Source organism: Hemiscyllium ocellatum, chromosome 13, assembly GCF_020745735.1.
Source record: "Hemiscyllium ocellatum isolate sHemOce1 chromosome 13, sHemOce1.pat.X.cur, whole genome shotgun sequence".
NCBI classification, from domain to species: domain Eukaryota; kingdom Metazoa; phylum Chordata; class Chondrichthyes; order Orectolobiformes; family Hemiscylliidae; genus Hemiscyllium; species Hemiscyllium ocellatum.
This window is the reverse complement of record NC_083413.1, coordinates 38277026-38302768: the sequence shown is the minus strand read 5'-3', so window position 1 is coordinate 38302768 and position 25743 is coordinate 38277026. Positions and strand designations below refer to the sequence as shown.

Genomic DNA, 25743 nt, shown 5'->3' with positions numbered 1-25743 from the left:
GGTAGGAAGGAAATTCAACAGAACATTGTAGGCGAAATAAGTGTAAAGTGAAGGGGCACAGGTATATTTAAATGTTAATTTGATGGCCTCAAAATTAGGCTCAGGGTCTCAAGAGCACTTTCAAAGAGGTAGTTTTTGCAAAACTTGTTTAAAGCAGGAAGAGTAACAATAGAACACACGTACTTGTAACACTTTTGCTTTGAAATCATAATTCCATTTAAGCATAGTGTAAAATGACAGAGTGTCAGCACCTATTGTACTAGCCTCACAAAGGATTAGCTTATTTGTCATTAAGGGTTTAAGATAGAAGAAGTAAAATCAAACTCACCTCTCACAAGTGCAGCTGATCATGAGCGATAAAATATTATATACGATGTATGTAAAGATTACTGCTGTAATAGTGCCTCGGGGAATAGAATAGCTGGGGTTCTTTAAATCACCTGAAAAGGATGCAAGGATTTACAGCTTCAGTTAACTTTTTTGTTATCCAAACTTTATTGAGTTTTTCATGATGCATTGAAAAGCAGATATTTACAAACAACAAATATCATTTAACAAATGATTTAGCAACAAATGTGCCACTATAGATTTAGCACCACAATAAACACTGTAATATATACTGAGAACACAATCCTTATAAACTACTGTGTAATAAATCTTATGGTCCATGCAATGTGGTATCAACAAGACATTCAAAACATTTTTTTCAAAACCTGTTGTTACCTGATGGCCTCATAATGCAGAGGCATAGAACAGGAAACTGTTTCTCAAAATCTTCAAAATTCATATTAATTAATGTACAGTTAGCAAATTTATGGATAAATTTAGACCTATATTGCCCTTCAAGTCTTTGTGTGGACCTTACCTGACATGTTGGATCCAGCCATGATACCAGTGCACCCATTGAACATTACTGCAAAGACAGCAGCAAAACTCATCACCTTACCAGTTGTGTAGTCTTCTACATATTGAGCTATGGAAAGAAATTGAAAGCAAATCTATAGCTTTTCTCTTAAGAAATGAAAAGCAACACAAGCCTATATTATAACATGTGGTAGGTGAAAAATAGCAAGAGCTGTTTATGTTGTTCCCTTCCTTTGCAGACTAACTCCACTTATCTAGGGATGACAAAGCATGCACAAATAGCTAACAGAATCTAATTTTCACCTCTTATTCTTCCTTAAGGAATTGCCCCAGTTAAAAGTCACGTCGTTTCATGGTTCAGTATGAGCAAAGCTATCATATTCATCCAAGACTGGGTTGGCACCAACAAACTACAATTTTGAGATATTTTGTATCAATTTTGTGACCAATCTGGGAATGTTACTCAAATACACCCAGGGATACTAACAGAGCAACAAGCACCTACTAACAATAAACAATCACACACTCTGAATAGAAATATGCTGTATACCATGGTTACACTCGGGAGAAATTAATAAGAATTTAATAAATCTGTATCGGCTTGTATGCCTATCTCATTTCATCCTCGAGAGTTAGTTGACTGTTATAACGTAATTTCCAGAAACAAACCACTGGTTTTATTAATCTTTGTAAAAAGCTTTGGGACTGTTCACCCTAAAGTGAGCAATTTTAATCTTAATTTGCGTTAAGAAAAATATTTGGTCAGAAAGAAGAAAAAGTTACTTGAGAGAAGTGAAGAAAACATTTCACTGGTAGTACAGAACTTGAATACAGTTGATGAGAGACATGTAGCCAATGCTTTTTGTCTTGTACACATTAGCTGATAGCTACACTAACAACTAATCAGGATGATCAGTTGAACTCATAGCATGGCTCATTTACAGTTGCTGGAAGTAACATACCTTTGTATGCAAGGAACTTTTTTTTTGTTTGCAGAGAACATATGTTCAAATCTTGTAATGTTCCAAATTGCCTAGAAGCATGGGGGACCAATGTTTGGTTCCTTGTTACTTTCTCCCGAAAACACCAACCCAACAGTACCGTTTCCTTGTGTGGTATAAATTATTGTGATAGTTCAAAATTTTGTAATTGACATTTATCTTGATATAACCAATACAAAAAGCTTTGGCAGCATGTATCACTTTTCAATAATACATACTGAAGAAAAATTGCAGTTTGCGTTCTGTATCAGCCAGCAGAAAATCTATGTGGATAGTTATTTTCAGTAATTACACTGAATATATAAAATGTTGGGCCATAAGCTTTGATTAAGCATTTTAATTGAAATGAAGCTGAAACAGATAGAATAAATAGTTGCTAACCTTTGTTGCCCTAACATCATTTCAGTGCACATGCATTTGAATGAAGTTACTACCCTATACTTACTTTTAGGATTAACTTACATGGAAGATTACTCTTCAGAGTTGACAGCTTAAATCCAGTGAATGAAGCCTCTGAGATGTTTCCCAAAGACGTTGTGATGTTAATAGATTTTGGTGACACTGCAAAAAAACTGATGAATATTGTGCCAAGTACCAGAATAACAATAAGAAAAATTATGAAGGAGGCTTTTGCATAGATGTCAGCTCCAACTAAGCACACAAGGAGGCAGAAAATCAGAATCACTGTGCCATAGAGAAGTTCGTACCAGTAGGACTGAGGAAGAACCTGAATGCTGCTTGTGGTTTGCCCTGAAAAAGACAATAACTCAATTAACAATACACAACTTGCGGTCTACTCCCTGTAAAATTTATAGCTGGATTTTAACGTCTATGGCACGAACATTTGTAGAAATTTACTAAATGACAGTATCCCAATCAATATGAACATTTCTCTGCAAATGGGAATGACTTCCCTACAGAAACTTACAATTCGAGTTATTGCTGTCATGTACTGTCACTGTTGGGGGCAGAACTTGAAGGCCTTGGGCTTTACACCTTCCATCTGGGAAGATGATCCTGGTTTTGCCAACAGTAAATAATGGAGTGGCAAGATGCGTTTTACATTCTATCAGTGTAATTTACCAGTGAATTCATCTAGCTCATTCAGAAGTGACAATGGCCTAAACAAGTTTGATCTTCTTCACTTCAGTTAAAAAAAAACGTAAGCCAGGTATTCACAGGCCTTTCTCCAGGAGGTCAGCTATGTGAAAACTGAATGACCGGTTTGTCAGAGCACAGGATACTAGCAAAACTTTTGCCACTATGTTGCCGTCATAAAAATTATCAATCCCAAATCAATTATAACTGTTTGACCTTTCAACTTGCCTCTGCCACAACAGATGTGGAACATAGAACAGTCAGCACAGGAACAGGCCCTTCAGCCCACTATGTCAGTGCCGATCATGATGCCATCCTAACCCCATCTGCCTATACATGGTCTGTATCCTCCTCTTCCCTGCCTGTTTGTGTATTGGTCCAAATGCCTCAAACTTTGCTAATTCATCTGCTTAGAGAAGGTAGTAGAAGCAGCCCAGGCACTTATCACCCTGTGTAAAAAAAAACTCTCTTTAAACTTGCCACTCTCACCTTAAATCTAGTGTTTTGCACACCCTAGTATTTGACATTTTCATTCTGAAAAAAAATGACACCACCTGATGTTTGTCTCTTAATGTTATATACTTTGATCAGGTCATCCCTCAGCCTTTGACACTCTTGCGAAAACAATACAAATCTGTGCAACTCCTCCTCATAGCTAATACACTCCATTCCAGACATCCTACTTGTAAACCTCTTTTGTACCCTCTCCAAAGCCTCCACATCTTGTTGATTGTGAGGCAGCCAGAACTGCATGCAACACTCCAAATGTTGCCTAAAGTTTATACAGCTGCAACATCACTTGCCAACTTTATAATTCAATGTCCTGACCGATGAAAGCAAGCATGCCATATGCCTTTTTTAATCACCTCATCCACTTGTATTGTGGAGATTTTTGATTTATTTGTCAATTCCCTTAATTCCACCTTTGTCCCTCAACCTCAGCCAAATCTCTCATTGACTTGGTCAATATGCCTGGTATGACTCCATTTTTGCTCACTCAAAACACAAATAGTACAAAGTTAAGCATATTTGGCACATCCATTGCCAGATCTGGTTGGAAACATCAAAGTATATCAGATCCTTCCAAAATGCTCTCTGCCAAAAGTAACTACTATTCTCAGATAATTTCACAGTAAAGAATGTGGTTTCTCTCCAACAGTAGGCGTTCATTACATCACTGTCAAGCCCTTGCATTCTTCATGAGTGTGCGCACCTCCCAAATGAACATAGATCATAAGACCATAAGACACAGCAGCAGAAATTAGGCCATACAGCCCATTGAGTCTTCTCCATCATTCAAACATGGCTGATAAGTTTCTCAACCCCATTCTCCCACTTTTTCCCCATAAACTTTGATCTTATTGATAAGCAAGAACCTATTTAGTTCTATCTTAAATATACTCAATGACCTGGCCTCCACAGACTTATGTAGGAATGAATTCTATAGATTAGCCACTCTCTGGCTGAAGAGGTTTATCTTCATCTCTATTCTGAAGGGTGTTCCTTTTACTCTAATTCTGTGCCCTCAGGTCTTCGTCTCTGCTGCTAACAGAAACATCTGCCCAATGTCCACTCATTCATTCTAGGATTTTCAAAAATGTTACCAATACTACAAGTGAGTTGTTTCTATAGCTAAGGCAATTTTTCACTTGTGGTTTCCTTTCAAAGCATACATAAGAATAACCAGTGATAGATGAGAGCCTCTGCTCCAACTGTAACCCAACTCAATTGTGGTTTCAGTATGAGTCAAGGAAGTACCAGATCCTTATTGTTATATTAGCTGACCAATTAACTCTCATGTTTTCAGCTTTATTTGCCAACATGTATCACTGTAATGTGAATACCAGTCCCCATAATTAAGTGTGTAATGTTTAATAAAAATGCAAAATCTGAAACAGAATTTAGACCATTATTTAAACTCACTAACCTACCTGTTGATGACAATCCAAAAATGTCAACAATGGACTCAACAAGTCCCAAGACATAGAGAGCACTTCCACATATATTAGCAAAGAAGAACATGATTCCAATGCTGCCTCCAAATTCAGGACCCAAAGCTCGACTGATCATATCTGACCACAAGCATCAGTGAAGGAAAAGAGAGCAACACTTTTTGCAGTTGAGTAAATATTCACAACATTGATGTTGTGTTGATTCATAACATTGCATGCAAGAAATCATTTTACAAAATAATACATTGAAATCCAAGATCCAATTCAAATGAGTACTCTGGCATTTTACAAAAGTAATGTGAAATCCTTGCATGATTAGCATAGCCATCTATGAACATTAAAATTGAAATATTTAAATGCCAATAAGAGAATTCTATTTGTTGGCACAATGAAAGTTCATATTCTCCACAGTGCATAACATGTGAAAGTTGTAACAGTACAAAGAAGAAACTTGATTAAGTTGTGATGAACATTACTTACCAATCATTTTCTTTTTCTATACATTCTTATTACTTGAAATGGTGGATTTCAGGGTATTAAAAAAAAGTACCAGTTTTCAAAAATTTGGAGTATACATTTGTTGCTGTGGTGATATTGGTGAAAGGTGCACTAAGTCCTGTTCTTATGCTGCCTCTAGCCCCCTCATGTTCAATGCAATAAGTCTGGTTTAAACAAAAAATGCTAGCAATTTCATTGAACATTTCATGAACAAAGCTCACAAATCTATTTGTTTATTGCCATTTATTTCACTCCCACACTCAAACAGTATTGTTGTATTGACATAACTCAAGTGTTCAAGCTGCTTTACTGGTCGATTGATGGTAAGTTAAAGTATTTACAAACTGCAGTTGACACATTAAATGCATTTGACAAAACTGTTTACACTTTCTCAAGGTAAACTGATATGAAAGGAGATTTACCGAACCCATACCGAACAAAATCAGGCAACTATTTGTCCCTTAATTACTCAACATATGTTTTCAAATAAATTCTACTGTCCTTTGATTGCAATGGTTGTTTACAAATAGCTGCATTTTAATCCTATTCCTTTGCAACACTAAGCATAGGGAATTTTATTTGATGGAAACTTCACGTAAATTCTGAAAACACGCAAATCTAATTAACATTGCACAGGATTCAGAGAGTTATATTTAACGTGACTGTGATTATCATGATGTGATGTTAATTCAGCAAACTTGATCTCACCTTTGCTTTTGTTTGGGAATGAAACTGTAATAATGGTCTAAGGGATCTAAGGCAGCAGTGCAAAATTACCAATAAACAATGGTGTGATGCTTGTCCTGATACAAATCACTAGTGCCATAACTTTGAGATCTCTGCACCATCATAATGTCATAGATACACATTTCCTATGACATAAGTTTTCTGCAAATTGACGCCGTGTTCCTTACCTTTCAACCTTAGGTCAATTTCACACTTCAATTAATTTACTATTTGCTCCTTCACACTTCACCAATTCCTAGTTATACAAGTTAATTGATCAAAGCAAGATAAGTACTCAGAAGCGCTAGTGCTTAGCCACAATCCATTTAGCAAATTATTCTGTTCCATTTTGAAATTCTAGGTGATCAGTTTTATTTTGGAAAGTAGAAAAATCCTGAAAAACCTGCGTTGTTTGAAAGGATAATGAAAAGTTGCATTCTTTACCAAAAAGGACCATGAATACAAGAAAATTATTTTGTTGACGTATTTTACACCTCCATTGGAAGCTCATATTGCAAATATGTATATTCTGTAATTTTATACATGACATATTATGAGAATTAAGGTTCTTGTGAACATTGGAAATAGAACGTGACTCAAGACTGGGATCCAGATAGACTCAAACCTCATCCATTAAATGCACTGCCTGAGCTGAGATATCACTTATTTTTTAATAAAACTTTGTTATCTCAAGAATGTGACTTAAAAGTAGTTCTGGGATTTACATATTAGTGAACCGAAATCTGCAACCCATTTTAAAAGTTGAAAGACTTAACAGCAATCTAGGTTTGTTCAATATATCATTTCAGTTGCATGACACTGTAATCTTTAGATATAAATTCTGTGTCTTATGATCCTGCCCCATAGCTACCTGATGAAGGAGCAGTGCTCCAAAAGCTAGTGCTTCCAAATAAGCCTGTTGGACATAACCTAGTGTTGTGCAATTTTTAACTTGGTCAACCCCAGTCCAACACTGGCTCCTCCTAATCTTGGGAACATTGGGAGAATTTGCAGTGAAGACTACCCCATTCAAATTTCAGTGGTAAAAGATATGCCCTGATACAATTAGATTTTGGCAGTACAAACATTTCACCTTATCTTGAACCACTATCATGATCAACAATAAACACATATAATATGCAGTGAAATGTTCCTTGAAAGAGGATATATGATTTGTGTATTTATGATGATCTCAGCTCATGTTATTATTAGAGAAGTCAGATGCCTGACCAAAATCTGACTTGGTAGGCTTTAGCTTGTTTTGTTTTCGTCTTAACAAGATGCTCTCTCACTGGGGCAGAAGTACGCAAGGTTGAAGATTTTATTTTGAAAATGAAACACAAGTTTGCTTAGCAAAAGACATGGAACTAAAACCAGAATTAACCAAAATATTTCCTTAATTCAAATGCAAAGAGTTTTAAACAAGAGGAAAGGAGGTGCCAGATTTTATACAGAGATGATGAGAAATTGCTTCTCTCAAAGGACGTGAGTCTGTGGAATTCACTACCCCAGAAAAGCGGTGGATGTAAGGACATTGACTAAATTTAAAAGGGAAACAAATAGAGTTTTTCAATTCCTAATGGGTTGAAGAATTGTAAGGTATAGGATTAAAATCGTGCAGAATAAGGGAACAGGTGTTGCTTCTGCAAAAGCTTGCATGATAAAATTGGGCTGCGCATGCAAATACTAAACAGTGAGAAGCAAAAACAGGTGGAATTAACTATGACTATTAGGGCAGAGCAACCGTGGAGTAGGGTGTACTAGTTGCAGGAGAATAGTGTATCGGTCGCAGGAGGGATGTGGCCAACAGACAGAATTTAGTTCGGCAGGATGATTACACAAAGACAGTAAGCTATGCCAGGATAGTCACACATAAGGGAAAGATAAATAAGAGTAAGGGGCGACAGGCTTAGAGTAGTAGGAGAAGTAAACAGAGGTGGAGTGAAGCTAGAGGTTGTGATTAGTTACTTTTGCTGTAGTGCATAGCCTATGGGGTAAAGGGGAGGACCAAGAGACACAGCTGAACTGCATAAATCAGAATGTAACCCTCAGATTGGGGTGCCTACTCATTAGACAGCCGTCTTGCAAGTACGTTTCAATAAACTTCGCTGCTCAGAATTTGACTCAGACTGAAATTTATTAATATGTGAGCTTTGATTCTCACAGAATTAAGTGGAATGAGCTGGAAAGTGGAGTGGAGGCCAAGATGAGATCAGCTATGATTGCATTGCATGGTAGAATGGGCTCAGGGAGCTAAATTAACTACTCCTGTTCCTTGTTCTTACCTTATGTTTTAAGAACAGTAAAATTATAATTACATCAAAATAATCCTTGACAGGTTTCAAAAGAATCCCTTCTATGGAACTCAGCAGCAACCTTTATGCAGCACTCATATCAGAATTCCTTTCTCTCTCACATTGACAGGTCTAAAAGGTAACTATGACATTCATTCCCAAGAAACTAGAACCTCTAACAGCTTAGTCCGCGAGCTAACATACATTCAAATTTAAACAAGCTAATCTTCAAGTCTTTTTCAGGTTTTAGTCCGTAACCAGAAACGTTGGGTTATCATTACCTCTTTACTCTAAGGTAATCTAGTGTATTATATTCTCCGCTTCTCAAGAGCATTGCTCTGTACATACATCTTCATGCATGGACTCCACAGAACTGCCCATAAAAGTAAAAGTCTCCCAACTCTCTCCCTACTGTGGATGTTTTCTTTAATTTGAAAAATGCTCTCACTCAAGAAATTTCTAACAAAAAGCTTGAAATATCGATGTCTGCCTTGCTAAGTCATAAAACATCCGAAAGGAAGCAAGAATCCATTGTAATGTCAAAGTAGCCCTAACCAACTGTTGAAAAAGAAATTACCAAAACTACCAAAATACTTAATTTTAATCATTAACTTCAGGCACACAGAAACCAACATAAATGTTACAACCTCAAAAAATTCAAACCTCCCCCATATAAGTGATATTCAAAATATGTATAACTCAACATTTATATTTCACACCACAATAACAGATGCATGTAATGTAATGGACTAAGAAGGATAAACACGCGGCTTTGTCTTGTGGGAGTTGACAAAAGGCAGCAAGTGCATTTTTGTTTGGGAAGAAAGAAATTTTAAAATTATCTATTTTCCCTGCCTTTTGGTTTCACCTTTACAATGAACACACAGTAGATAAACTTGGCAATGATATTTATACATGACAATGGGATTGGGAAGAGGTGTGTGAAATGTACCAACAAATAATTAAATTCACCAGTGCTATAACTTCAAAATAGAACACATGTACACAGCTGTTCAAGAAAGCAGTTTACCATAAGACCATAAGACAAAGGAGTGGAAGGCAGGCCATTCGGCCCATCCGAGTCCACTCCGCCATCAATCATGCTTATGGGTATTTCAATGCCACTTACCCGCACTCTCCTTGTATCCCTTAATTCCTTGAGAGATTAAGAATTTATCAATCTCTGCCTGAAGACATTTAACATCCCAGCCTCCACTGTGCTCTGTGGCAATGAATTCCACAGGCCTACTACTCTCTGGCTGAAGAAATGTCTCCTAATTTCCATCCAAATTGACCATCTCTAATTCTAAGGCTGTGCCCACAAGTCCTAGTATCCACACCTGATGGAAACAAATTCCCAGTGTCCACCCATTCTAAGCCATGCATTAGTTTGCAAGCTTCTTTCAGATCTCCCCTCAATCTTCTAAACTCTAATGAATACAATCCCAAGATCCTCAACCATTCATTGTATTTTTGGCCTACCATTTCAGGGATCATCTGTGTGAATCGCTGCTGGACACGGTCCAGTGCCAGTTATCCTTCCTCAGGCGTGAGGCCCAAAACTGGACACAGTATTCTAAATGGGGCCCAACCAGAGCTTCATAAAGTCTCAGTAGTACATCACTGTTTTTACATTCCAACCCTCAATATAAATGACAACATAACATTTGCTTTCTTAACCACAGACTCAATCTCCAAGTCAACCTTTAGAGAATCCTGGACGAGCACTCCCAGATCCCTTTGTACTTTGGCTTTATGAATTTTTTCCACCATTAAGAATAGTATGTCCCTGTATTCTTTTTTTCAAAGTGCAAGACCTCGCTTTTGGTCACATTGAATTTCATCAGCCATTTCTTGGACCACTCTCCTAAACTGTCTAAATCTTTCTGCAGCTTTCTCACCTTCTCAGAACTACCTGCCTGTCCACCTAACTTCATAACATTGGCAAACTTCGCCAAAATGCCCCCAGTCTTTTCATCCAGATCCTTTATATATAAAATGAACAGCTGTGGTCCCAACACTGCACCTTGCGGGACACCATTTGTCACTAGCTGCCATTCCAAAAAAGAATCTTTTATCCCAATTCTCTGCCTGCTGCCAGACAGCCAACCCTCAATCTATGCCAGTAGCTCACCTTGAACACCATGGGCCCTCACCTTACTCAGCAGCTCCTGTGAGGCTCCTTATCAAAGGTCTTTTGGAAGTCTAGATAGATAACATGCACTGGGTTTCCCTGGTCTAACCTACTTGTTACCACTTGAAAGAATTCTAACATTTGTCAGGCAAGACCACCCCTTACTAAATCCATGCTGACTTGTTCTAATCCGACCCTGCACTTCCAAGAATTTAGAAATCTCATCCTTAATAACAGATTCTAGAATTTTACCTACAACCGATGTTAGGCTAATTGGCCCATAATTTTCCATCTTTTATCTTGATCCTTTCTTGAACAAGGTGGGGGGGGGGGGGGTTTACAACAGCAATTTTCCAATCATCTGGGACTTTCCCTGACTCTAGTGATTTTTGAAAGATTGCAACCAATGCCTCCGCTATTTCTTCCACCACCTTCCTCAGAACTCTACAATGCAGCCCATTGGAGCCCAGAGATTTATCATTTTTTTAGACCTTTTAGCTTTTCTAGCACTTACTCAACAGCTACCATACTCAACTCTGCCCCTTGACTCTCCTTAATTGTTGGGATATTACTCATGTCTTGCACCGTGAAGAGTGACACAAAGTATTTATTAAGCTCTTCAGCTATTTCCTCATCTCCCAGCACTAGCCTTCCTGCATCAACTTGGAGCAGCCCAATTTCTACTTTTGCCTCTCATTTGTTTCTTATATATTGAAAGAAACTTTTACTATCATTTCTAATATTACAGGCTAGCTTACCTTCATATTTGATCCTCTCCTTCCTTATTTCTCTCCTTGTTATCCTTGGTTTGTTTTTGTAGTCTTCCCAATCTTCTTGGCCACTTTATAGGCTCTCTCTTTTTCTTTGATACATTTCCTGACTTTCTTTGTCAGCCACGGCTGTCTAATTCAAACCCTGACACCCCACCCCAGATAATTCTTCTTTTCTTTGGGATGAACTATTGTACTGTGTCCTCAATTATACCCAGAAACTCCTGCCATTGGTGCTCTGTCTTCCCCATTAGGTTCTGCTTCCAGTCGATTTTCATTAGTTCCTCTCATGCCCCTGTAATTACCTTTATTTAACTGTAACACCATTACATCAGATTTTGTCTTCTCTCTTTCAAAATGCAGACTTAACTCTACTCTATTATGATTGCTGCCTCCTAAGTGTTCCCTTACTTTAAGATCTTTTATAAAGTCTGGCTCTTTATATAGCATTAAGTCCAAAGTAGCTTGCTCCATCACAAGCTGTTCCAAAAAACCATCCTGTAAACAGTCCATGAATTCCCTTTCTTTGGATCCACCGGCAACATTATTCACCCAGTCCATTTGCATATTGAAGTCCCCTTTCCAGCATGCCTTATCTATTTCCTGGTACTTCTTGCGCCCCTGGTCCTGACCACTGCTGGGATGTCTGTACATAACTCCCATTATGTTTTTTTGCCTTTGTGATTCCTCAACTCCACCCACAGACTCCACATCATCTGTTCCTATTACATTCAGTGCCATAGATTTAATTTCATTCATAAGTATCAAGGCAACACGGCCCACCTCCCTGTCTTTTTGCTAAGTTGTAAATCCTTGGATGTTCAACTGCCAGTCCTGAACCCCCGCAACCACGTCTCTGTGATGCCTACCACATCACAATCATTCACTATGATTTGTTCTGTTAATTCATCTACTTTGTTACAAATACTATGAGCATTCAGGTAAAGCACCTTAATGCTAATTTTCTCATCCTCATGATTCCCAACACCTCTGGTAATGTGTCCTAAGTTATCCTTCCTTTTTCCTTCATTCATAGTCTGCCTTGAATTTAAACCCTGCACACATGCTAACTGCTCTTATCTTTCTACTTGACTCATACTCCCTGTTGCTTTCCCTTTTCCTCTCCCCCACCCACAAGTTTAAAGTCCTAGTGACCACCCTATTTATCCTTTTCGCTAGAACACTGGCTCCAGATCGGTTCAGGTGGAGACTGTCCCATCAGTACAGATCGCCCTGGATCCAAAACTGATACCATCACCTACTCAACGGGAATAGGGGTTGGCAACTAATGCTCGGCTTTCCAGGAATACACAAGTTCCATGAACTATTTTATTTAAAAATATACTTGTTTAACATTCATAAGCCTTTGCTCCATTGCTACAGATTTATGGATGACCCATTATTTGTATTTGGCTAGACTAATCTGATCTTCTGTACTATGATTCTACATGGGACTAGCTGGGTAGCTCTGTCAGGAGCTGATACTTAGACAGTACAGTAGGTTGAATGGCCTCCTTCTATACGGTAAAATTCTATGATTCTGAGTAGTGCACCCAATTTTAACATCTTATCTCAGGTTAATATTGAGCTTGATTGAACTATAACAGATTCAGTTGATGACAAGTGTCACAGGAATAAAATATGAAGACAATCTGCAGAGGATTTGCATTGCCTTGACATTACTTCATTGAAAGCGATCTGTTTTAAGATTGAAAGTGACAAAAATCTTCCATAGAGTGGACATTGAGAAGCTATTTGCTCTGTTGGAGGCGCAATCTTTCAACTGCAGTTTCCCCCAAAATTGTATGGAAGTAAAAAAATCTTCCTGGGTCAATCACACTTTTTATAAATGAATTGACCTTTTCTTTTTAAATGAAATAAAACTGTCAAGACATAAAAATCATTAAAATTAAAATATACACATCAACCATGATATAAATAATAAAAAACAGACTTGAGGGGTTGTATAATCCACTCCTGCGTCTGTTTCCTACCATCATCATCTTCTGAACTTTATGTACCACATTTGCTACTGATATTATATTTTGCAATCTTCCCAATTGAACTGATTAGGAATGCTACAAGAAATATCCACCAAGTGGTGTTGAAAGATCAATAAAGTAAAATTGATCAACAAGTTATTAGTTGAATTAAAGATGCTCCTTGACTCAAAAAAAAAGAAAATTGCTAGCCTAAATATACTTAGAGGCATAAAGCACGGAAACAGATCCGACAGTTAAACTAGCCCATGCCGAATATAATTCCAATATAAACTAGTCCCACCTGTTTGCATTTGGCCAATATCCCTCTTAACATGTCCTTATCTAAATGTCTTTTGAACATTCTAACCGTACCAAAATCCAACATTTCTTCTGGAAATTCATTCCATGCATGAACCACTACCTGTGTAAACCAAATGGCCCCTCATATCTTTGATTAGTACTTGATTAGTTGATTATTTGATTAGTTTAGGTTTTTGTGTAATATAGTTTCAATGGATGCATTTTACAATTTAAACATCAACACATTGAGTATTAATCTTGAGCAAATCTAAATTCAGGGGATTCAATCTAAATGAACCTGAAATCATAACTCTTAAAAGATACAGTAGGCACCACCAGCATCCAGTGCTCCATTAGTAGATATAGCACACACTGATAGTACAGTCATGCTTATGATGAAATATGCCACAATGTACATGAGTATACTCTGGTACAGTCCTGCCTGGCCAACAACGAAACCTTCAATGAAAAATAAAGATTGTTTTAAAAGAAACACATTTGCACTACATAAAAACAACTTTCACATATATAGGAAAACATTTCAGTACAAATCTACTCACATTGTGACTCAAACTGAAAGAGGAAGATGAAGTGTAACAATCACCACATATTCATAAAACAAAGCAAAACGTTTTGACAATTGAACTGACTGATAATTTTCTGATAATCTCCAATGTTTTTTGTCTCCTACAATAAATAGGAATTCAATTCAGCCACTGACCTCAATAAGGGATGGGTGTAGGCATGCTGCAACAGGCCCAAATAACCCAGTTAATGGTTTAAACTTATTAAATGATCCCAATATGATTATGTTTATGATGCATGATAGAATCAAATAGTTTATTAGCATTCTTCATCTGCGTTTATTCAAGCGAAAGAAATAAGCATATAGCACCACATCTCAGAGCGACTACTTTTAGAAGAGGAGAAAAATTCTTATGAAAAGGGAGTCACATTTAAGTTGTTCAAAGACTAGAGGTCATGAATGCAAGGAAGGGAAACTATTAAGCACCATTTAACATCTTCACTCAACTGCTTTAAAAATTTGTAGTCATTACCTTGTACCAAAACAAATCAGCAACATAATGTGCTCACAAGGAAAAGGTTATACAAATGCCCTGAAAAATCTTCACTGGGTTGCTGAGAGAGCTCTGTGTGTAGTGACTGGAATGAGGTCAGCCAGGTGGACTTCACAGAATGAGTTCCCTGAGTGACCCAAGTTAACAGCTTTAATCAGGGAGTCCTGGTTGACAAATAAAAAAACAGGAGTGGCAGGGGTTCTGTTCACTTTAGGAGTGAGCTCTGAGCTAGCTGGGTCAGTGTCACACACTATGCACATGTTACTTGGTGACAGGATACTGGCCTTCATGGAGTTATTGTGGGGTGATGACAGAAAAAATGCTCCTGAAGAGATTTCCTCATAACAGTTGTCTTTGAGTTGGGATAAGCATTTCTGACATCATGTTGTTATTTGGGAAGCTTGACTTGTTTGATTCTTCCATCAAAGACTGGGCCCAGTATATAGAAAGAGTGTTTTTTTTTCCCCTGGGCAAATGACATTGGTGCAGATGAAAAGTGATGTGTAATTCTCCAGACAGTTTGTGGACCCGCAGTTTTTTCAGTTATTAAGAGCCTAACTTTCCCAGACATACCAGATACCAAAACTCTTCAAGGAGTTAATGGACTTAGCTAAGGAATATTATGAGATCAAGTCTCCTCTAATTCTGAGATACTATCAGTATTACTTGGCAGTTTGAGAACCAGGAGAAGCTGTTTTGGGATTTTTGATAAGGTTAAGATGACTGGCAGATGTGTGATTTTAACCTGAAGTGAGATGCTGAGAGACTATTTGGTATGTGGGATTAATGGCCATGCAAAAATGCCTACTGACTGAAGCACAACTGAACATCCATCAGGCACTACAACTGGCTTTGTCATGAGAAAATGTGGCAAGTGGAGTGGCAGGGTATTCAGACAGAAGTGGACACCTCCGCCAGGCCGGCGGAGCTTGGGAACACCACTTGAGTGAAGGCAGTTGCACAGCCTCACTCAGGACATACTCTGAACAGAGGGGTTCTAGGTCAGCCCACAGCAAAACCCCAAAACAAAGTCAAGTCTCAGCCAAATGGTAAAATTTTTCTTCAGAATCTGGTCCAGCAGGCCATTGTAGTTACTGCCAGTACACGGACTTGAGACAGCACAAAGCCAAAATGGAGTAAGAGATCTCGGATTGGTGTCCAGGAGTGCTAACCCTGGAATTTCCACCTACAGCTGGTATGGAACAGTTAAATTGCTTTGCAACATCCAAATCAGAACCAAAATAAACATCTAGTTAAATGGTCACCCAGTCTTAATGGAGGTTAATACCGGCCGGGTTATATCAGTGATTTACCAAAATATGCACTGAACTCCAACCCTTAAGTTTATACAAGACCTCAGCTAGACTGAGAAACTACACTGGGGAATCTTTCCAGATTAGGAGTACAACTTAGTTTGGTCTCTAATAAGAAGTGGCTGGTTCCATTACCACAGATTGCAGTAAAAGGCTGAGACCGAAGGTTAATGGGGAGAAATTGTTTGACAAATAGTCAACTTGATTGGCTGAACATGTTTCAATTAGAAAATTGCTGCCTGAGTGAAATCCAAATTAAATACCGAGACGTTTTTCAGGAAGATCTGGGGATAATTACTGGAGCCAAAGCACCTTCCATGTTGACCAGGAAACAATTCCATGATTCTGCAAGGCCTTCTCAGAGCCATTTGCCTTGCAAGCAAAAGTAGACATGGAAAGCAGAATGGGCAGCACCAGTCACATTCATTGTAAAGCCTGATGGGTCAGTTTGCCTTTGTGCAGATTTCAAACAAATGGTAAACTGCTTTTCACAGCTGAATAAAAATCCAATCTCTTGCGTAGACGACTTGTACATAAGTCCGGTGGGGAGGGGCGTGGGGTAGCTGTCCTTCATGAGGCTGGGCTTCAGTCATGCGTACCCGCAATTGTAGTTAGATGCGGACTCCCAGACGTATGCTACAATCCTAAGAGTTTGTACCAACATTCGAAATTGCCATTTGAGGTATCATCAGCCTGTGCCCTTTTCCAGTGGAAAATAGAGAACATTTTCCAAAGTCCAAGTTGTCATTTGTCTGGATGACGTACTAATAACAGGGAAGACCAATGAAGAGCATTTAGAGAACTTGGACATAGTCCTTAGACATTTCTCCAAGGTGAACGTACACCTTAGGAGGATAAAATGTGCGTTCAAGGCACCCTTCCTGACTTACTTGGACTAGAGTTGAAAGGACCAGGTTACACCCAATGGAAGATAAAGTGAGAATGATTAAAGGGTGCCCCATGACCCATGTCCATACTGGTGCTTTGTTCTTTCCTTGGTGAATTATTACATAAATTTCAAAGGTAACTTGGCCTTCATCCTGGTACCTTTACATCTGCTATTGAAAAAGAGTCAGCCTTGGAAATGTTCTTGTAGCCTTTAGGGAAGTGAAGCAGCAGCTTAGATTATCTAGGTGTTGGCACACTAAGATCCCAAGCAAGATGAGGTTCTGATATGGAATGCCTCCCGCTACAATATCGGAGTAGTTTTGGCAGAGTGAAGAGGAAAGGCCAATAGCATATGCTTCCTGGACTTTGGCTGATGATGAACCAAAATATGTTGTGATAAAGAGGGTAAGTTTGAAGGTTATTTTTAGCAGGAGGAACTTCTACCAATAACTTAAATGGACAGGAGTGTGTAATCATAATGGATCACACACCCTACTGGCACTATATAAAGAGGACAGGGCTGTGCCACCCAAAGCTTCAAGTCAAATTCAGTGGTGGACTCTTATTTCTAGTGCGTACATTTACAAGTTGGAACACTGCCTGAGAGGCCAATGGGAAAATGTTGATTCCTTGAACTACCTTCCAATGGTGGACACACCAATGGGGCTGCCACTCGAGTCCGTTCCGGTTTTAACCTTTCTGGACATTCTTCCAGTTACCGTTGATAATATCAGAGTATGGACTCAAAGATCCCATCCTCGCAAAACTGAAACAACTGGTGGTGGCGATGGAGGGGGTGGGGTGGGGGGAGAGGGTAGCAAAAGGGCCATCACAACCAGAATTGAAACCCTTCTGGACCCAGAGAAACCAGATCATCATAAAAAAGGACAATATATTATCATGGGAGCTAAAATAAATTGTCCTGAGCAAAGATACCCAGGGATCTCCAGGGATTTTCAAACAGATGTTAGCAAGATGTTATGTCTAGTAGCTAGGATTGGAAGCCAATATAGCTGCACTGGTGGGACAGTACCCCGAATGCTAACCAGGGCAAAAATTACCACCAACTGATTCGTGAGTGAACCTTGGATTTTGTTACACATCCTTTCATGGGCTGTTTGTTGTTAATGTTTGTGGATGCCTACTCAAAGTGGTTGGGAGTGCATAGATTTCATCTGTCAAACACAGAGATGACGATAGAAAAGCTGCGAGCATGTTCTGCAGTACACAGGTTCCTTGAGGTATTCAGCACAGAGTGAGCAATCATTTACCAGCAGGGAATTTGAGTATTTCCTAAAGTTGAATGGCATTCAGCATGTAACGACAGCTTCACACCATCCATCATGCTATGGTCTGGCAGAAATGGGAGCCGAAACTTTGAAGGCAGGCATTAAGAAACAACCTACAGCTTTACTCAGTACCAGACTGTCCTGATTCCTGTTTGGTTATAGCACCACCCCACACACAACTATCGGGACAGCTCCAACAGAGTTGCTAATGGGGAGAAGACTCTACACCAGATTAATCCTGCTCTTCCTGGACGTGAGGTTGGGGGTTGAAATGGCAGTAGGAACTCCAAAGCCAAACATCAGATCCTGTACGCAAGAGACAATTTCCTTCGGGACAAAGGTTGTTGCTGAAAATAGAGGAATGGCTCTGTACGGGTAAGAGGCATGATTGACGCAAGGTCAGTTCCAGTGATGTGTCAAGTTTGGGATGGTGAGGTGGTCCTGATCAAGCAAGGAGACCACATGAAAGTTGCAAAGTCAAATGGAGCAAGAACAAAATATCTCTCTCTCCCGAGAACAGTTAGTAACGCTGTCATAACGTGTGATCTCCCAATCCACCTCGTAATGAAGAAATCTCTAAAGATGAAATGGATACTGCAGATATTGCAGCCTTGATGCAGTTACCACCATTTCTTGAGATGCTCTGGTACACATTGTAAGTATTCGAGGCAGAGTCAGAGGAACTGGAGCTGGTGTGAAAATGCCCTAGAGACAATAGGAGAAAGAATGGGCCTGCGTCCCAGGACTTAGAAGGGGGAGGGATGCAGTGACTGGGATGAGGTCAGCCAGGTGGACCTCACAGAATAAGAGTTCCCTGACTAGGGCTGTTGCCATCAAGCCTTTTGGGCCTGTTCTGCTTTTTGCTATATTTTTTGTCTGCCTGTAAAGGCACACAGGAGTTTGGCTGAACATCTCATGTGAAAGAGCGTACTTCTTCACACTGCATTGATATGTTAGCTTACTCTGGATGGGGATAAGATTCACAACCTTATAATACAGAAACAAGAGCAAAGCTGACATCTAAAAACTGCTCACTGTTGAAATCCTACAAAATTTAAGGCTGGTGAATTCAGACCAAAGTCTGCATAATCAAACACTGCAGTGAACACTAAGTCTGATCTCTAATTTAAGTTAATTTCTAATTTAAAAGTAGTAAATCTATTGCTTCATAACATCAATAAAGTTCAGAGAAGAATATACTTTTGTACTGCAAGAGAACATTTAAAAACTTGCCAAAACCACTGAAGGAAAACCCTGATATAACAAACTGCTTTTACGTCAGCATCTTTAACAAAATAAAGGGTTCCTAATTGCATTATAATAGCATTTTCAAAAATCTGGCAATGATTCACAAAAAGGGGTAACAAAGGTAAATGACAAAAAAAACACTGCCTTTTCAACAAAGATTTAAGAGACAATTGAAGAAATTTAGGAAGAGAAATCTAGACAATTCGATAGCCTAATGTTAATACTACTAGGCCATTAATCCAGAGTTGCAGGTAATGTCCTGGGGATCCAAGTTCAAATCCCATCATGGCCAAGTGTGGAATTTGATTTCAATATAATAAAATACAATAATAAAGAGAGTCTAATGACGACCATGAAACCATTGCTAATTGTCAGAAGAATCCATCTGTTATTTTAGAGAAGGAAACTGCTGTCCTTACTTGGCCTACATGTGACTCCAGACTCTCAGCAATGTGGTTCACTCTTAAACGCCCTCTAGGCGATTAGGGATGGGCAATAAATGCTGGTCCAGCCAGCAATGCCCACTTCTTGAGAATGAAAAAAATAAAAAGCAAAATTTAGAGCCTAAATAGTTGAACATATGGTTGTCAACAGTGAGATCAATGAAACAGCAACCATTTGACCTTAGAATTGAATAAAATAAATTTCTTGTAGATTTATAATTTGCGGTCACTAAAATAGAATGAAAAAGAGTTGTGGAAACTGGAAGTCTAAAACAAAAAAGGAATCTGATGGAGAAACTCAAAAAGGTCAAGCAACATCTGTGGAGAGAAAGCAGAGCCACTGGACCTGAAACATTGACTCTGCTTTCTTTGCACAGATGCCATTAGACCTGCTAAGTTTCTCCAGCAATTTCTGTTTTTGTTTCAGCTAAAATAGAATGTTGCATGACAAGTTGAATTCCTATACATGAACTCTAAAGCTTCTCTATTTTTGCACAATTTAACAGTATCATCTACCATTCATCTCATTTTTCAAAGCATCACTTCTCTGCAGTGACCATCACCTGCCACATGTGTCCATTTCACTCGTTAGTTTATGCCTTACTGAAGTCCACCACAATATCTCTGTTTATTTGTTTTCTTGTGGAAGTCTGAGTCACAGCAGTTATTACGAGGATCTTGTCACTTTGTGATGTTTATCATTTTACATCTCTCAAACCACCAGAGCAATAAGATTTGGACAGTGTTTCCCCACAACCACTACTCACACTTCTGTCACCACAAAGTGGAGTGTGACTTCTTTTGTTTTCACTTGTTGATATGTATTTTTAAAATTCTTCAGGGCAACATTTTGTTTGCATCATTAAATTTTAATTAATACTTAGCTGCCTATTTACAGCCACATTTGTAATGGTATCAGGGATTCTGGCTGTACGTCAATACAAAAGTGTTCATGATAATTCTATAGATAAGTTCTGCCACAGTGTGAATTATAGGTAGCCTCGGAGAGCGATTACTCCACATATCTAAAATGCACTTTACATTCATCACCTCCAATGCCACTGAAGGAAATTATGAATTGTAAGTAATTGGTTAAGGTTGAAATTAAACTCCACAGTTAAAGAAAACCTGCATCTGGAAAACTGGTATCAACTGAGATAACAGCAGGGGTGACAAATACTTTGTTCCTCAAGACAAATGAGAAACGCATCCTTGTGATGATAGATCAGTGCCAAATGTGGTCAAAGAAAATATCAGCGTAACCTTATTGATCTAGTGAAGGTGCAAATGATAAACATGATCAATCTCTGAACCACTCAGTATTAAGTGTAATGACAAACTTGTAAAGCTAGTAAAGTGGGTAAGGTAGTAACACACTGCTGAAGGAAACAGACTGGTCAAGTGACTAATTTAAGAATGAGGTCAGGCAGCAGGAACCAAATGGAACAGCTTAAAGGTGAGCAGGAACAAAAATCTTGGAATTGTCCCAAAAATCTTTAGAAAAAGTGACAGCATGGAAATGTACACGTTTAGCTACACCCTTATCGCTTGTTCAGTAGGCCTTACTACATGAAGTTTGCCTCAATGTGAAATAAACAAACCCACCTGAGCCAAAATTAATATTGTTCAATCTGTATTTCTTGTTTCACTTTACCTCTGCAATGACAAATTCACTTATTGGGAGATGAAAGGTGGGCAACTTGCAAGAAATTATGCAACTTTACTCAGGAATACACAAAGGTATGATATTTTAGCAGTTGCTTTTGAGCAACATGGGCGGCACAGTGGCACAGTGGGTTAGCACTGTTGCCTCAGCGCCAGAGACCTGGGTTCATTTCCTACCTCAGGCGACTGACTGTGTGGAGTTTGCACATTCTCCCCATGTCTGCGTGGGTTTCCTCCAGGTGCTCCGGTTTCCTCCCACAGTCCAAAAGATGTACAGGTCAGGTGAATTGGCCATGCTAAATTGCCCGTAATGTTAGGCAAGGGGTAAATGTAGGGGTATGGGTGGGTTGCGCTTCGGCGTGGACTTGTTGAGCCGAAGGGCCTGTTTCCACATTGTAAGTAATCTAATCTAAGTAATCTAATCTAATCTAACCTAACATGAGAAAGAAAAATATAGATAGACAAGAGAGAGTCTTATGCCCTGCTTGTTTCCCTTTGCCTCTTAAAAACAGCACCTGGTGAAAAAACAAACTGAAAAAATAACCATTCGTTAAAAACTCAAAGATATCCCCAGATACCACCATTTTGAAGTGAAAAGTCAACCATTAAAAAAAACACTACAATCTCACATTAAAGGCTAACACCACCATAAGGACTTCAAGTTCTTTTAAACAATGCAGCTTTTATTCTTTGTCTGTACTAGAGACACTTTCTAAAAACCTTGTGTTTGTGTGGTGCGATAGATGTCACTTTTATTTGGGGGCAGCGTCAAGATTCATCTTTCCTTCACAAAAAAACTTTGTAACTGGCTCCTTATTTTTGATTTGCACTGTGTTTTAATTGAAGTGTGTTGGCAGGAAATAAAAATAGTAATTGCAACAGACTGAGGGAGAAGCAAATCTAAAAGAAAGCCAATTCACTCCTCACCTGGTACAAAGAGAAGAGAGGAGAGTTGTCAAGGCAGAGTGTCAAAAGTGATTTAGTAGGTGTTCAAAACAACAAGAGGTTTTGATAAACCATTTTGATAAATCCACTGACAGAGGGGACAGTAATCTGGACATTTGTGACGATTTAGAATGCATTGAATCAGCTTTGATCAATTTTTTAATGAAAGCAGTTTTCAAATAGGAATCAGACAAACATTTGGGAAGGAACATTCTGCATGGCAATGAGAAAACAGTGGGTCCAATGGTCTTTCAAAGAGGAACAAAGAGCAGAATAAATAAGCACTTGGCTTACTAGGGAATCCATAGCTCAAATATCCTGAAACAAACATAATACTGAGAAACTCTGCAAGTCTGTAGCATCTGTAGAGAGAGAAACAGTTTATACTTCGAGTTCAAGTGTCTACCAGAATGCTAGGTTTCTTCAGCAATCTCAGAGTTTGTTTCAGATTTCCAGCATCTGCGACATCTTGCTTTCATCTCAGATATCCTATTTACTTACATCGCTTTTTAATTTGATGCATAGTTAAATGTCACCATTTTGGAGCAGCTTGAACTGAAGTCTGATAGTATTTGAATAAACACTATTCAAACTCAAGTATCGCCCAACAACAGCTGACGTCAGGAGGGAATTCCCTGTTTTAGAATATTCACCTCAGTCAAACTGCGACAAATCCAACACAAAAGGCCAAGAGAAATGAGCACTCACCTATCCGTAGGAAGACCACCACACTGAACATCGAGAGCAGAGTGGGAACAACCACTCCAAAGAAAGTTGACAGCTTTTTGGGCGCGGGATGCTGAGCTTCCTTCCTGGCCCCGGCAGCAGTGTTACTGCCGAGTTCGGGCACTGTACACAGCCGGTAATTGAGTAAGGGTGTCCGCTCAGCCATAGCTGCCACACACAAGGCAGTGTCTATATGCCGAGGCGGAACCGTCAATACCAACTCTGTAACAAAAACAATTCAAACTGCTACATGGAGATTCCCCCTTCTGGATCATGTGATTGCTCATATGACTACTCTCATTCTCTCAAGCAATGACGCTCCTGCCAGAGCTGTGAATAGCTGACTAAATCGTTCCTGCAGAAGTGGTAATCTGTTAGAAACCACTTCGTGTTTCACTGTTAATCCACAATCTATTGCTTCTTGGAACGGGATATTTTTTTTTGAAAACCTCAAAACAGGGGATACTTGTAGGATGTCATTTTGCACTTGAATGAACTACTTTGTGTTGCAATCAGGGAACAAAGCTGAATGTGTGGCCTTGTTCGCTTCATTTTCAATGTATATTGTTCCACGATAGTCGTTGCTTTGAGAAACTAAGTGACTTTCTTGTACAGAACTGAAATAGCTCTATCTTTTGTTCTGATCAGATAGCATTATGCGGAGTGGACTCGATGGGCCGAATGGCCTTACTTCCACTCCTATATCTTATGGTCTTATTATTTGCCAACAGTGCATCTCACTATACTGCCTTTAGGCGTGTGTTATCGGAATTCATGGATTCCTATTGCCTTATTGAATCGCAGGGTTTTTGCTCCATTAATCTGTTGTGTGGTCGCTTGGACAGAAACACACCATTATAGTTTCTGACCTTTATTGTTTTCTGTATTATGACCATTCTTCTCCCTTTGTCCCTGCAAAGCAACTACTTGTGGACTAGATGTGTTTTTCGCACACAGCTCATGACCTATTTCAAGAATCCATGCTTACTGAATGCACTATGCTATAATCATGTATTAGAATCAATTAGGGCCTTCATTGTGCATATTATAGTCTGTAAACTGTAATCTCGATCCCTGAGTATCTGCAGCCAAGATACCATGCAGGCCTCAATAATGATCCAGGACCATTTCAAATAAGTATGTTGAAAAGAGATCAAACACTGGTTCAGTCCTGTTTTTGTGTATGAAGTTTCCAATTTGCAAAGAGTCCATCTGAGTACCTAGTAACAGTGCCTCAAGAAATTCCATAACCTCACGTGGGTGGTCAAGGTGAGTGAATGTATCTTAAAATGATATCTCAAGTTTGTTGTACCACTACCTTTTAGAGTGCTTAATACACCACTCCTGCTCCACCATTTACCCCTCAACAGTGCCTCCCTGTTAGAAGTCTGGTCTATAATTCAGATTATATAATTCACATTAGCCAGGTCCTCAAGCCAATGGTGCAACCTCATACCCATCTCCCATGGCTTCCACATATTCCAGCTGTTCAGTTGGCAGATAGATCTGCCACCACAGTGTAATACAACCAGTGACATTCTTGTGCGATAAGATGGTCTAAAACTGCTATGAGTGGAGTGAAACTGAGCGGGGACAAGAAACCTGCATCACCCAAATCTACTGAAGGAGACTGTACCCAAAGTTTTGGGTAACTGAGGCTGGTGCACTTGGTAGGATTCAGGTTAACTTAAGATCCATCTTATATCCCACCACCCTATCAATTCTGCTGTCTGGATTTGTAAGCTATAGATCATATGACCACAGATCACTTGTTTTATACCCCCTCCCCACCGCCTTCCTTCACCTTGACCCTCCCCTTGTGATTTTCTGTTTTTAAATTCTCAAGAGCAATTCTCAAGAACAAGAACAATCCTGACCAGCCACTGCAGCCTCAGGAGGAAATGCAGAAACTGTCACAGATCTCTAAGGAAGAAGCAGCATTGCTTGGTCTCACATTTATAGGCACAAGTTCATATGTTCAGTACATACCTTGAGGGGCCATAGAAAGTTAGGATCATCGCCTATCATCTGCAACAAGTGGGTTGCATCCAAGCCATATGGAAAGATTATTTGTGTGCCAGCCCCCATTCCTCTCAGGCTGTCAGTATTCAACCTCACATTACTGGCACACCATCAATGCCCTTGCTGTTGCTTCTCATCAATACAAATCAGGGGTCATATAGTTCATATACAAGTGCATGCAATTTTGGCAGAGCTAGAAAACCTTCAAAGTCAACAATTTGTCACCGACTCTGATCATTGGGTGATCACTGCAGAAGGATACTAGGACAGAGGGGCAGCATAGTTGCTCAGTGATTTACACTGCTGCCTCACAGTGCCAGGGTCCCAGGTTCGATTCCAGCCTTGGGTGACTGTTTGTGTGGAATTTACATATTCTCCCTGTGTCTGTGTGGGTATCCTCTGGGTGCTCCGGTCTCCACCCATAGTCCAAAGATGTGCAGGTTAGGTTGAACTGACCGTGCTAAATTGCCCTTAATATTTAGGGATGTGTAGGTTAGGTGTATTAG

At 39.2% G+C, this 25743-nt stretch overlaps 1 protein-coding gene across 1 annotated transcript in view; it reads right to left on the bottom strand.

Annotated features, from left to right (window-relative positions):
• Positions 1–23387, bottom strand: part of zgc:153039 (uncharacterized protein LOC767698 homolog) — a 107446-nt gene extending 84059 nt beyond the window's left edge. The window contains exons 1-6 of the mRNA XM_060834766.1: positions 23198–23387; positions 13944–14078; positions 4895–5035; positions 2328–2615; positions 866–973; positions 329–440 (exon numbers count right to left, since the gene is read on the bottom strand). Coding sequence (XP_060690749.1) covers positions 329–440; positions 866–973; positions 2328–2615; positions 4895–5035; positions 13944–14078; positions 23198–23381 — 968 coding nt within the window. The 5' untranslated portion in view covers positions 23382–23387. The remainder of the gene's footprint in view (positions 1–328; positions 441–865; positions 974–2327; positions 2616–4894; positions 5036–13943; positions 14079–23197) is intronic.
• Positions 23388–25743: the final 2356 nt, after the last annotated feature.